Source organism: Herpailurus yagouaroundi, unplaced genomic scaffold (assembly GCF_014898765.1).
Source record: "Herpailurus yagouaroundi ecotype Mexico unplaced genomic scaffold, PumYag 180, whole genome shotgun sequence".
NCBI lineage: Eukaryota > Metazoa > Chordata > Mammalia > Carnivora > Felidae > Herpailurus > Herpailurus yagouaroundi.
The window spans coordinates 22185749-22200269 of NW_024412411.1; the positions used below are offsets into that span (position 1 = coordinate 22185749).

At 49.2% G+C, this 14521-nt stretch overlaps 1 protein-coding gene across 1 annotated transcript in view; it reads left to right on the forward strand.

The window, feature by feature from the left end:
- Positions 1 to 14521, forward strand: part of PANX1 (pannexin 1) — a 49460-nt gene that overhangs the window by 30040 nt on the left and 4899 nt on the right. The window contains exons 3-4 of the mRNA XM_040489109.1: positions 12068 to 12291; positions 13351 to 14009. Coding sequence (XP_040345043.1) covers positions 12068 to 12291; positions 13351 to 14009 — 883 coding nt within the window. The remainder of the gene's footprint in view (positions 1 to 12067; positions 12292 to 13350; positions 14010 to 14521) is intronic.

The window sequence follows — 14521 nt, forward strand, 5'->3', positions numbered from 1 at the left end:
CCCCCCCTCCCCTCCCTCCCATCCCCCATCAACCCTCAGTTTGTTCTCAGTTTTAAGAGTCTCTTATGCTTTGGCTCCCTCCCTCTCTAACCTTTTTTTTTTTTTTTCTTCCCCTTCCCCATGGACTTCTGTTAAGTTTCTCAGGATCCACATAAGAGTGAAAACATATAGTATCTGCTTCTCTCTGTATGACTTATTTCACTTAGCATAACACTCTCCAGTTCCATCCACTTTGCTACAAAAGGCCATATTTCGTTCTTTCTCATTGCCCTGTAATACTGCATTGTGTATATAAACCACAATTTCTTTATCCATTCATCAGTTGATGGACATTTAGGCTCTTTCCATAATTTGGCTATTGTTGAAAGTGCTGCTATAAACATTGGGGTACAAGTGCCCCTATGCATCAGCACTCCTGTATCCCTTGGGTAAATTCCTAGCAGTGCTATTGCTGGGTCATAGGATAGATCTATTTTTAACTTTTTGAGGAACCTCCACACTGTTTTCCAGAGCGGCTGCACCAGTTTGCATTCCCACCAACAGTGCAAGAGGGTTCCCATTTCTCCACATCCTCGCCAGCATCTCTAGTCTCCTGATTTGTTCCTTTTAGCCAGAGAGTGAAAATTCTTGAGCTGAAAACAGTAAATGACATTTGATTTTAGCTGACATTCACTGACATCCTGCCTACCGTATACTAGAATGTATGTGTGGCATCAGAGAGCCACACGTGACGCGGCCCCTTCCTCAGGAAGCTCCCTGTTTGGTGGGGAAGACAGATATGTAACAAAGACGCTGAGAAGGAGTATTCCAGAAGCAAGATGGGAAAAGAAGAGTGTGGTTATCACGGAAGCCTGGGGGAGAGTGTTCTTGGACAGAGCAGTGAACTCTGTTCAGTGCCCTTGCAGAGCGGACGGTGCAGTAGGAGTGAAACAGGCTTACTGGCGTGGGTGAAATCATTAGTGCCCCCGGCAGAGGTGATTTTAGTGAAGCAGTGGGTGAACGGTGAGGTGAGGAGGTGAAGATGATGGTGGTAGATAGTTCCTTCAGATTTTTTTCCCCCAGAAAATCTCTCTCTCTGGGAAAAGGAGGAGAGAGCAATAAGCTGGGTGGTAGCTGGAGGGAAGGTTTGGGAGCCTCTGGGAGATTGTGTAATATGAGAGAGTTTGGCACACATTCAGATACCAAGGGCAGTAAGAAAGTGGGCTGGCTGCACCAACGGTGCACTGGCTGGGGAGGGCCTGTGGCACCTTCTGGCAGAGGGGAGGGCGCCGGCTTGTCCTGTTGGGGGGCAGCGGGGCCTCGACTGACTCTGCAGGGTAAGCCCAGGTTATATGGGACCTTTGAAACCTTCACAGGTGTGTGTAGGCTAAGTGCTGGAAACGGTGAGAGCCGCTGCGGTTCCTTGATGGGGGAACATGGTGTTTCCAGGAGACAATCCTCAGAGATGGAGTGCGGGAGGGAAAGGAGGGAGGGAGGCAGGGAGGGAGCCGCCTGGCAGGCAGATTGAGGCTTCTGATCAGGAGACAGAAAAGAAGGGGAGCTGTTGGCATGAGAAACGGAAAGAACAATCTGAAAGCAACACAGGTGTTTTGTTGTTGGCTGGAGGACCGCAGTGAAGGACAGTCACAGGTGACATCCGTGTTTAGACTAGGGGTCAGCGAGCTTTTCCGTGAAGGGCCACACGGTCCATTTTCTCATCAAGGCAGGTCCGGCAGTCACTCTGCGGAGATGCAGATGCATCTGTGGCCGCACTGGGCTCGTGGGAGCGTTTTGCTGTCCTGCGGGCTCAGGGGATAGCAGTGGGGGTGGTGGGAGGTACAAAGATTCTGGGCATCTTGGAAGATGTGCCAGTGGGACACAGAGGACAAGGGAAAGGTCAGAGTCATGGACACGGCACGCCCAAGGATTTAGGCAGTGGGTGAAGAAGGTGAGGCCATTCGCCCCTTTGAAGAAGTCTGGGGAGGGAGAAGGTTTTGGAGGAAAGCCAAACGGTTCTGCACACATGCAGTCAGAGCTGCTCGGTGAGCGGCATGATGTTAGGTAGGCCATGGGCCGTGCGTGGTGTCCCGAGGTCCAAGGCGAGAGGGGTGTGGAGGCACCCGCGACAGTGTGTCAGAGGGAGGTGGTAGTCAACGCTGGGGTTTCCTAGGGCGTGCGTGCAGACAGGGCAGTGTCTGAGGGGGAGGAGGAGAAGTTGGCCAAGGAGTCCGAGCCGCGGCTGGTGGGGAAAACGTGAAGGCTGTGCGCCGCACGAAGGAAAGCCAGGAGGTCCTGTGAGGAAGGCCTGTGTCAACATAGTACCGTGTCAGGTGCTGCCGGGGGATGGAGATGAAGTCTTCATTTGGGTGGGGGTGTGACCTGAATTGTATCCCCTAAAGGGTCTGTTGATGTCCTAACGCCCGTCCCCTCGAATGGGCCCTTTGGTGGAAATAGGCTTGTTGCAGGTGGAATCAGCCGAGGTGAGGCCCTGCCAGAGTAAGGTGGGCCCCTCGTCCAGTATGGCTGGTGTCTTCCTGATTGGGGGACATTTGGGCGCAGACACACACAAAGGGGAGAGATGCGAGACACCGGGGACAAGATGGCGTGTGACGCAGAGGCCTAGCGCAGAGCTATGGTGCCATGAGCCAAGAACCCTGATTCCACTTTCTGCAAGAGACGGGCACGGGTCGTCCCCCAGAGGCTCTGGCGGGAGCAAGACCTGCCAATACCTTGATTTCAGACGTCCGGCTACCCGGACTCTGAGAGACAACGTTGTTGTCTAAACCATCCAGCCCGTGGGACGTGGTTAGGGCAGCCCTAGGGAGCTGCTGCAGGTGGTTAGAGAAATCGGGACTCCGGCCTCATTGGAGGGGAAATAAAAGCTATGTCAGATTTGAATGTCCATGGGGCTTTGTTAGCCAAGCCAGATTCTGTGATCGCAGCTGCTTTATTTTCACATTGATTTCGTCTTCGGCTTTTTTCTTTTAATTGTGGTCAAATGCACACCACGGAAAATGTACCTTCCTAACCCCTGTTAGGTGTGCAGTTGGGCAGCACAGAGTACGTTCGCCATGTTGTGCAACCATTGCCAAGATCCATCTGAACTTTCTCAGCTTCCCAAACCGGAACTCTGTGCCCCTTCGACACCGACTCCCTGCTTTTCCCTTCCGCCAGCTCCTGGCAACCACCATTCTACCTTCTGAGTCTTATCTCCTCTTCCAGGCACCTCAGATAGCCACGGTCACACAGTCTGTGCGCTTCTACATCTGGATGGTTTCAGTCAGCATGTCTCCAAAGTTCACTCATATGGTAGCATGATCAGAACTCCCTGCCTTTTTAAGGCTGCATAATATTCCATCGTGTGTGTGTGTGTGTGTGTGTGTGTGTGTGTGTGTGTGTGTGTGTCTGTATGCGCCATGCTGTGTGTGTCCACGCATCCAGCCGTGGGTGCTTACCTTTCTTGCACCTTGTGGCAATTGCGATGAATGCTGCCCTGAACATGGGGGGTACAGACACCTGTCTGAGTCCCTGCTTGCAGCTCCTGTGAGTATATACCCAGATGTGGAGTTGCCAGATTCTTTCTCAAGTTTAGAACATCTTTCCTGGTGGCTTTCTCGTGGCTTCTCCACATTTAGCCGACTCCTGATTGCTAAGCCAGCAGGCACCCTGTGAGCCAGGCTCCCCATCTCCTGAAGGGCCAGAGCAGTCGATGCTGTGTGCAAGGCCCCATGGCCAGGTGGTGGCAAAGCACAGGACCGCCTTCAGACTTCAGGTGTTTCTCACATGTGAGAAGGTGAAGGTTTAATTTGTATGGCTTCAGAGTGTGCACTCTAACCTGGGGGTAGCTACCAGTGGCTGAACTTTGGCTCGACACAGAAAGGGAGTTTCTGGCAGAAGGCTGTCCGGCAGGGGGCCCACCCGCTGGTGGAACCAAGGAGGTCTTTGGTTCCAGGTGGGCACGAAGGTGTGTGTCTTCTCCCCATGTCTTTATTCCTTACCCCTGCTGCGCTTCCTTCATGTAAAATCCCTCCTGAGCTATTCTTGACACCTGGCTACGTCATTCCCCACCCCACCCCCATTGCTGTCATCCTCTGTCACCCCCATTCGTTCACGACTGCGGTAGTGGCTCATAGACATTCCCGTCCCAGGAGAACTCTGTCCTCCCCGAAGGTGCATCCAGTATCCCATCCACTGTCTGATCTCCAAGGACTCTGACCCCCTCTCCACATGTCCGCCTCATCCCGTGGCCGCCTCACTCATTACCTGGAACTAAAGAGGGGACCCCACTCCCTGCCCCCACCTCCTGCCCTCTGAGGTCCTGCCTTTCTGACTCTGTCATTTCCCCAAACAAACCCCCCCCCCCCCCAGAGTCCCTACAAAATGTCTGTATTTCTTTCAAAAGACAAACTACTCTGGCTTCCAAGCTTCTCTCTGCCACTGGGCCCTGTGAACCATCCCAGCCTCACTTCTGGGCCCATCCCCACCATCCCTGGGCCCCCGGGACCTTGACTTCCTGTAGCTCTCACCTTTCCTGGCTGTTTCACACGCATCTTCCGTTGACCCCTCCTCCCCTCTAATCTGGCCACCTCCTATTGTATGATTCTGCTCTCAGCTTCCACCTGGAAGTTTCCTCTGGATCTCTAGATGGAGGCTTCTTGCTTTCAGGGCCAGGCGGGTCAATGCGAAGTCTCCAGGAATAAGACCATGAGGCCACTGTGTGGACAGTAGACCGCACACCCTGCCTAAAAGCAGCGAGATCCTAAAAATGGGGTGTTAACCAACAAAACATCGGCTGCACCACACACACCCTGGTCAATACTGTGCACTCCCAAGCAGTCTGTGCTTTTCCTGCAGTCACCATGGGACGCGGCAATTACTTGCCTGAAGTCTACTTAATTGATCCTTCATTTCTTTTTATTTAAAATTATTTTTAACATTTATTTATTACAGAACAGGGGGAGGTGGGTAGAGAGAGGGAGACAGAGGATGCAAAGTGGGTTCCGCGCTGTGAGCACAGAGCCTGATGTGGAACTCGAACCCATGAACTGTGCGATCAGGACCCGAGCCAAAATCAAGAGTCAGTCACTTGACTGATCCACCCAGGTGCCCCTGATCCTTTATTTCTAAGACTGCAGGTTCCATGCACGTAGAGACCATGCCCGTGTCCCTCATCAGTGCACTCTGGGACAGCATAGCCCATAATGGGTGCTCAAATCACATGTGTGGAAGGGAGGAGGAGAGTGAGGCGGTTTCTATGTGCTGTTCAGAACCTGAGTTCATTCTCCAGGAGCATTCTGAGTCCAGGGCGAGAGGCTTAGAGGCACCAGGTTTATATGAACACTTCTCAATTCAGTTCTGATGCCAGACTTCAAACCAGGAGACCCAAACTCCCCCCAAAGAAATGAGTCAGTGTAATCTTTAAGTGTACATCAGTGTAGTGTGTGGTCCTGGTATAATTAATGCTGTACTTTCTTTCTCCCCAGCTGTTTATTCCATGTCTCCTTTCCTCTTCCTCCCCCTACTCTCTCCTACTCCATTTCTTTCCGGTAGCCTCCAGTACCTCTGAGGAAATAGATTTGTGGAAATGAGTGTGCTTCCAGGGGGGACCAGCAGGTGGTGCTGTAGGACCTCCAGGACTGTTTGATAACCGGCATTTTCTTTTTCTTTCTTTCTGCTTTCTTGCTTTCTTTTTTTTTCTTTCTCTCTTTCTTTCAGTGCTCTTTTCTCTTTGTTCAAGTTCACAATGTAGGCAAACCGTTAGGCAAGATTTTTGCAGAAACAGGAAAGCAGGGTTTTGGCTGAAAAAAAAAAAAGCAACAGAACAGGAAAATAAAATTAATAGAATGGACAAATCTTTATTTCCTTTAAGTGGATTCACAGAAACTTAGTTTAGAAGGGTCTTCTGAGGCTCCCAGACCAGAGGTTTCCAAGCCTTAGCATTATCTGGGGTGGGGGGGTAGGGGGAGTGTGAAAATTTAGGATCCTGAGGGCCAGGAATATGGTTTTCATCAGCTTCCCAGGAGATTCAGATACTGCTGGCCCAACTTGGGCTCCCGTGTGGGTACCCCTCATCTAGACCAGTGTTTCCCGAATTCTGTGTGTATGAAAATCACCTGCAGAACTTGTTGAAATGTTGTTGACTCAGGTTCAGTAGATCTGACAGGGCCTGCATTTTTCCTTTCTAACAAATTCTCAGGTGATACTGACGTTGCTGGTCTGTGGACCATTCTTTGAGAAGCAAGGATCAGGAGCAAGGGATTGACAAACAATGGCCTAAACGCTCCAGCCAAATCCAGCCCATCGATCACCTGTTTCTGCAAATAGTTTTATTGGAACACAGCCACGCCCATACCTTTACACATTACCTATGTCTGGTTTCACGTATGCAACAGAGGTCATATAGCTCACAAGCATTTACTGTCTGGCCCTTTGCCCGCCCCTAATCTAAAATTCTAAAGCCCTCCCAGATGATTCATTGAAAGGGAACTCCCTGCCTCACAGGACAGTTCATTCCATGTTCATACAGATCTTTAGGAAGGTTTTTCCTTGCTTCCTTGTGACTTGGTATTAATTCTGTTGTCAGGAGTCTCTTTCTACTTCCACGCCTAAGTGCTTTGCTCACCATCCTGTCTTCCCTAGGTCTCTCCTGTGGCCCTTCTAGGCCCTTCCTAGAATGTCATGAATCATGAAGCCCACTGCCTTGGGTGTCTTCCCAAGAGCACAGAATAGAATGGCGTACCACCTCCTTCTCTGTCCTCTGTAAGCTGCTCATGGAACGCATTGCATTGGCCTTCTGGGTAGACCTTCACTCGTGACTTCCTACATTTGGGATTATCTTTAACGTGAGTTTCTCTCTGGCGCGCCTGGGTGGCTCAGTCGGTTAAGCCTCTGACTCTTGATTTTCAGCTTCAGTCATGATCACACGGTTCATGGGATCTAGCCCTGCGCTGGGCTCTGTGCTAACAGCACAGGATTGTCTCTCTTCCTCTCTCTCTGCCCCTCCCCTTGCGTGCGCACTCTCTCTCTCTCTCTCACATTCTCTCTTTCTCAAAATAATAAACTGAAAAAAAAAGTGGGCTATTATCTGAAAAACATGCAAACAAGAGCAGACATCTTTTGTGTCTCTTTTTACATCACTTCCCCAGTGCAATTTGTTCTTGGTTTACCTGCTTCCTACTTTCTGACCATTCCTTCCCATGTCTTCCAGGGTTCTCTTTTTGCCCGACCCTAATGTTAGGATCTCATGTCCCTCTCTTATTCTCTTGTCTCCTTCTACATATTCTCCTTGGATGATCTCGGTCACTCTTGGCTTCAACCATCCATATGCTACAAAATCCTCAATTGTAAGGTTGGCTGGAGTTTTTTCTTTTATTTCCAGTTACTTACTCTCCACTAGGATTAGAGTTCTGGGGTGTGAGTAGCTTATGTTCATAATTTCTCATCTTCTTGGGTCTGCCTCCCACCTCACTCCCCTCTGCTTGGAATCTGTTCCTTCTTGCTTCTTTATTGCAACTAATGGTACTATCACCCACACCCTTGCATAGGCTAGAAATGTAGAATTAGCCTCTGTTCTTCCCTCTTGCATCCCTCACTTCCAGGTAGGCACTGAAATGTCCATCTCTTGCTTTTGATAGCTCTTAAATGTCTTCCCCTCTCCCCACGACTGCTGCCTCAGTTCAGTGCATATCACTTCCTGCCTCTCCGTCGCAGCAACCAACTGCCTTGTCTCTCTCCCCTCCAGTGTGTTCCCTTCTCCACGGCTGAAGCAATCTTTCCAAAATAAATTTTCCTCATGCCCCCCACCAGTGGCTTCCCATTGTGTATGATGTGGGAAGGTGAGGGCCTCGTAATTTAGTTCCTGCTTACCCTGCATATGAGTCTCCTAGGACCACTGTAACAAATTACCACAAACTCAGTAGCTTGGAACAACGGAACTTCATTCTCTCATATTTCTGGAGACCAGGAGTTGGAAATGAAGGTGTCAGCACGGGGGGGTCCTTCTTGGGGGCTCAGAGGGAGAGTTGTGTGCCTCTCTTCTAGTGGCTGGTGGTGGCCAGCCATCTGTGGCGTTCCTTGGCTTGTAGATGCATCACTCCAGTCTCCCCTGTGTGTCTCTGTGTCTTAAAATGGTCTTCTTAGAGGGACATCGGTTACTGGATTAGGTCCCACTCTGATATAGTGCAGCCTCATTTTAACTAATTAGATCCGCAAAGTCTCTATTTCCAAACAGGGTCACATTCTGAGTTCCAAGTGGACATGAGTTTGGCAGGGAGGGACCCCATTCAACCCTAGTACATTCTTCCAGCCTCAGCTTTACTGTGTCCTCACCATGGGCTCACTCATTTGCTTTGGTGCCCTCGACGGGTAGGAATTCACTTGGCAGAAAAAGAGAATTCCATGCAGAGGAAGGAGTGTGTCTGAAGGGCCACAAGAAGGTGAAATCTGAGCTGGGTCTTAATATACTTATGGAATTATTTTGGGGGTTTTTGTTGTTGTTGTTATTGCCTCACAGTGCTTGAAGACGTAGCTCAGATGTCACCTCTTTTATGAAGCCTTCCCTGAGCTCCCCAAGGACATTTCAAGTTGCTCGCTACTTAGTACCTATGTATTTAGTGGCCTTCACTTTTATGTTTTGTTTAATCGTTAGCTTGCATTCCCATCTGGCCTGTGTGGTCCTGGAGCAGACTCTGTGCATTTTGTCTGTAGGGGCCAAGCTTCCAGCCCAGATGTGGTTTTCCGGAGTGGGAGGTGGTTTGCCTTTTGTTTTTAAAGATTTTATTTCTTTAAGTAATCTCTACACCCAATGTGGGGCTCGAACTCATACCCGAGATCAAGAGTCACGTGCTCCACTGACTGAGCCAGCCGGGTGCCCCCAGCCCAGATGCTTTTGAAAGAAATTACCCATCTGCATTTAATCCCGTAAGAAGCGATCACATACATTTCAGGGGAGGAGATGGTCAGTCCTAACTGGATGCTTCTTCGCCTTAGAGGAGTTCGGGGTGACTCGAATGTGGAAGGAGGCTGTACCAGAGCCTCTCCACACTTCCTTCCATCTGGAGCTTCTGTTGTTCTAACTACAACCCCTTCCAGAAACAACGCAAACTTTTAAGGCACACAGACTGGGCATTGTGCTTCCTTTTGGTGGTTTCGAGAAGCTTCACTGTCACTGGAAGGGCTCGGTGTTAACATGAACCACATTAACGGACCCCCGTGGCCTTGAGAGATGCTCGCTGTCTCGGACCTCACTGGGAGCAGACAAAGCTTATGGACAAAGCCATTCCCACCCAGCAGATGCACTCGTAAAGCTTGGCAGTTTTTCCATGTTCTTTATGTGGACAAAAGGATTTTAAAGACTGTAATTTAATGCTGTTTTGGATTCCTGTTTCTGTTGAATCGATTTTAATACCACCTTGTTACAGAGTCACATTTTCCTTTTTGATGAAAACGAAAAAGAGGTTTCACTGTGGGGAAAACCAAGGAGTGGGCCATTCAACTACATTCCTTACAGAGGTGATCAAGGTACAGGGATATTGGAAGAGAAAGCAAACACCCTATATGTAAATACCCTTAAACATTCATTTTTTCCAATTACAATGAGCTATGTTGATCTATTCATTGGTACTAATTCTTGTACCACCTAGGCGTGTTGGGAAAATTGCCACAGATTGTAAACAGGCACTTTTTAACTCAGAAGAACAGTTTGTGGTAAAATTCTATTAATTCAAATTGCCTAGAAACAAAAGTGACTTCTAAAACTACTCCGCAGTCCCAAATTAGAGATCGTGTTCCCTCTGTAGTTTCCAAAGAAAATGCCAGGTTCTCTTGGTCTTGGGAGCAGCACTGACTCTATATCACACGGTTACATTTTTATCCCATTTTTACCCCCCTTTGGAGTACGCAAGGATTGAAGGAACAGAGCTTCTCACCGCAGCCAGCTACGAATTATGTAGCCGAAATTCATGGAATCGCAGCCTGTCACGGTTGTCATTGTGTAGCGGCCCTTTGCACATGGGTTGAATCATTTTGAGAAACCCCATCCCATGCCCAGTACGGACTGAAGTGCCTGTACTGGTGAAGGGGCTTTGCAGAGTTTCAGAGGCGTTGTGCCATTGCCGTCTTTCCTGTGGGGCGGGCATTCCGAGCGTGGGCTCCAAGTGGTGGCAGGGAATCCGGGAACCAGGGTAGGAAGACACGTCACAGCTTTATTTTTTATGCATCTCTTGACTAAAACTTAACCTCAGAAAACATGTACCATGGAAGCAACGATCCATCATGGTATTTGTGGACTCTGTGATTCTGTCACAGATCTCTTCACCACTTCAGAGTTGGTGGTACAGCACGGGTAGGTCCTACTTAATGTGTTAATAAGCACACACAAATTTGTTTAATATTCTGATAACTATATCCGTATCACCCATTTCTTCTGTGAACTTTTAGGTGCTACTTTATGTGTTAGTTTTAAATGAAAAGCATGGAAAACATGAAAAACCAGGAAAGACCTGAGAAATTGTCACAGAATCAAGGAGACGAGGGAGGCACGACGCCTCAATGTCACGGATAGACCCCGAACTGGATCTCTGAACAGAAAGAAGACAATAATGGGAACACTGGAGAAATCCAAGTGAAAGTCTCTGAAATTTGGTCAATGATGGTTTCTTAGTGTTGACAAGTATACACCACGGAAATGTAAAGTGGTAACAGCGGGGAAACCAGATGAGTGTTACTTGAGAACGCTCCGTACATCTGATTTTACAGTGAGAGTCACGGTGTTGGGCCAGCTGCCTGCCCCTAGAGATCTGTGGGGTGGGACTTCTGTGTCATCTCAAGGCCGTCACTGTCACAACTCTGAGGCAATTGGAGACCAAGCCAAAGATCGGGAGAAATTTTCCAGAGAAATAATTTGCAGCGTATTCCAGTGGGAAAGGCATGGCCGTGGGTTCACTTTGTCCTCTGTGGCTAGGAGCTGTTCTGGGCTTCCTCTTCCCCTTTGAGAGTAAAGCCATCGATAAAGGCCTTATCAGTGTCCATGCGAGGACTAAAGATCACGTGCCCACCAGGTGGCCCTTCTGTTGGTTTTAGCTGGTGTGCTGTCGTGCATTTTACATGCCAGGCACCACGCTAAACACTTTTCATAAACTAATTTAGTGTTCATAATACCTGTATCACACAACCATTTCATTCTGAGAGTGAGAGGCTCAGTGACCTCAGTACCCAAGAATGCTTAAGCTGGACTAAATCTCAGGTCCGTGCTAACTGCGGTACATGGTGTTCCTTTATCTTCTCTCAGGGCTAAGCCTTTCCTAAGGCTGGATGGACCTGGTGACCGGGTGCTCTTTGCTTTCTCTGACTCCTGAACCCCTCTGTGTCTGTTTTGCACGTACATCCACATCCAGATGCTCTCCACATGTCTGTTGCCCGTCACGGTTGGCTTGTCTGGACTTGAGATTACTCCATTGTAAAATGAGGGTGTTGGGTGGTCCTCAGGAGTGTCCAGCGTGGAAGGCCTATTCTGCATTCTGTGAATTTTAACGGCTTATTCCAGCTGTTTAATAGGGGTGACTATTGGATCACTGAAGCCACAATTTTTCTAATTCGTATTGGATAAGGTCTGCATTCCTGGGTCATTCTCCCAAATTCTAGAGAGAGGAGAAAGAAAAGAGCTCTAAGATTAGTGACCTCCTAACACCATGGCAATGAAAAACAACCCAAAAACCACCAGAGACCACTGTGACATTTATCCGTTCCCTAATTGGGATTTTACTGAGGGATTACTCTAAAGGCCGTGGGAGTAATTTTATTTTTTTGTTCCCTTCCGTGATTAGGGCGGAGGCACCACGCGTCACTGTGTAGTTGCCAGTTATTTCAAATTGAAGTCTTTTGGAGGGGGAAAAAAGAGTAGTTACCGCTGTTAAGTAGCCGCGCAGGTGAATTCAGCCAAAAATGGTTACGAGGCAATGAGCCCTATTTCCGAAATTGACATGCACGTGCACATTGTCTCAAAGTGAGAAAAGTGAGAGCAGCACTGGTACACTTTGTTTACTTAAGTGGGGCACCTGTTGAACCCATGATTTGCTCTCTTGTTTTCCAGTTTTTCCCCTACATCCTGCTCCTGGTCGCCATCCTCCTGTACCTGCCCTCCCTGTTCTGGCGTTTTGCAGCAGCTCCTCATCTTTGCTCAGATTTGAAGTTTATCATGGAAGAGCTTGACAAAGTATACAACCGCTCCATTAAAGCCGCAAAGAGCGTGTGTGATCAGGACATGAGAGACGGTCCCGGCCCCATTCCAGGTGTTAATGAGAACACAGGACAAAGGTAACTCAGCCCCCGGCTCGTTTCTCATCAGGCTTTGGGGTGTGACGTCTCAGCCCTTCTCCTGCCCCTCTGGGCTTACGGTTCGCACTGTACTAGATGGGGGGGGGCGGTCATCCACCTACAGACAGGCTGTGGGAGCCTGGAAGGCCTGCCCCCGCGAATCTCACCCCCACCTGCCTGCCTCCGCACCTGTCCTCACATCAGGAAACTTTCCCTTTTTGCGAGCAATGCCGCCGTCTCGTGGTCTGGAAGGCAGATGTAGGTAGGGTAACAGGTTAAGGCGCTACGTACTTGCTTGCTTTGACCTGCTCCTCAATGGAGAAGCACAGAGGATTATGGGGCTGCTGAGCTTGGAGAACCGGGGTGAGAAAAATGGGCAATGAGTAGGCAGTGCATTGCCTGTTGCACAGTCTTCTCTGGTTCTTGTCATCAACAATGGTGATCATATTTATAGCTAATATTCCCGATACCACATTGAGCTCTCCTAGTACATTATCTCATTTAACCCTCAGAATGTCATTACAACTAACTGCATTTATTTACTGCCCCCCCCCCTTTTCCCCAGATAAAAACATTCTCCCATAGCTACCAGTGGGAGAGCTGGGACCTGACCCTAGTCTGTCCGTCTGGAGCCTGACCCCCCTTGCCCTAGGAGCTGGCTGCCTCCTGCCCCTTGCCTGCAGGAGGCGCGCATGTTCTGGTTGGGCTGGAAAGTCTTTATTCTGCACACTTGAGAAAATTGTAGGTTTGTTTTTTTTTTTTTTTAAAGTAGTAGAATCAAGCAGTCAACATTTAGCATTTACTGAGTGCCAGGCACTTTAAGGATTTACAATTATAACTCATTTAATGAACCAGACCTTTAAAACGTTAAGGGGGAGAGCATTTTATTTTTTTTTTTAAACAGGATTTTATTCCCTGATACCCCAGCGAAGTTATAGGTAAAGTAGGGAGGGAGGAAAGGTGTTTGAGATTTTTAGTGTGATATTGCTCTGTGTGTACGTCTTTAACATTTGATCTTCGGAAGGGTTGAAGTTTTTATTCTCCCCCCACCCCCTTTAGTTTGTGGGAGATATCTGAAAGCCACTTCAAGTACCCAATTGTGGAGCAGTACTTGAAGACGAAGAAACACTGTAACAATTTGATCGTCAAGTACGTCAGCTGCCGGTTGCTGACCCTCAGCATAATACTGTTAGCGTGCATCTACCTGGGCTATTACTTCAGCCTCTCCTCCCTCTCAGATGAGTTTGTCTGCAGCATCAAGTCGGGGATCCTGAGAAATGACACCACCATCCCCGAGCGGTTTCAGTGCAAGCTCATCGCCGTCGGCATCTTCCAGCTGCTCAGCTTTATCAACCTCATGGTGTACATCCTGTTGGCTCCCGTGGTTGTCTACACGCTCTGTGTTCCGTCCCGACAGAAGACGGACATTCTCAAGGTGTACGAAATCCTGCCCACTTTCGAAGTCCTGCGTTTCAAGTCTGAAGGGTACAACGACCTGAGTCTCTACAATCTTTTCCTGGAGGAGAACATAAGTGAGCTCAAGTCCTACAAGTGTCTGAAGGTGCTGGAGAACATCAAAAGCAGCAGCCAGGGTGTCGACCCAATGCTTCTCCTCACGAACCTTGGCCTGATCAAGATGGACGTTGTCGACGGCAGAGGACCCGAGACTGTGGAGATGATGGCACAGGAGGAGGAAGACCCGACAGCAGAGCTCAAAGGTAGGGTTAGCTCTCAGGGCAGAGGCTGAGGAAGCCCACGGAACACCCAGGCGGCCGGTCTCCACGAACCGTCCCGTCTTTACCCCGGCCCGGCGTCCCTAAACCATTCTCCTGTGTGGTCTTAGGTGAGACCCCTCCCCTACTGGGTGACGGAGGGAGAGAACTGGTGCTGCCTCAGACCTCCACAGGAAGGTGTGCCTCCCCCAGACTGTCCTCTCCTCCTTTTCCTCCTCACGCTGTCTCCTGCGCTGCCTCTTGCTCAGGCATTTCTGCTTGCTGTCCTGCTCGCTCATGCTTGTCCCGTTCTGCTGCTTCTGCCCCTGCACCTCTGAGCCTCTTGCCTGTTGTTCTCCACCTCCTTTCAAAGAGACTGAAAGTTCATTGATTTAGTCGTGGCGCTGACCTGGCTTCACTGTGCTCTGAAATTTGGCTCAGAAGCAAAAGCCGGTAAGGCAAAGAATGCTGAGATTTCTAGAAGGGAAAGTAATTGGCTTCCTGCTGTGTGACTTCTG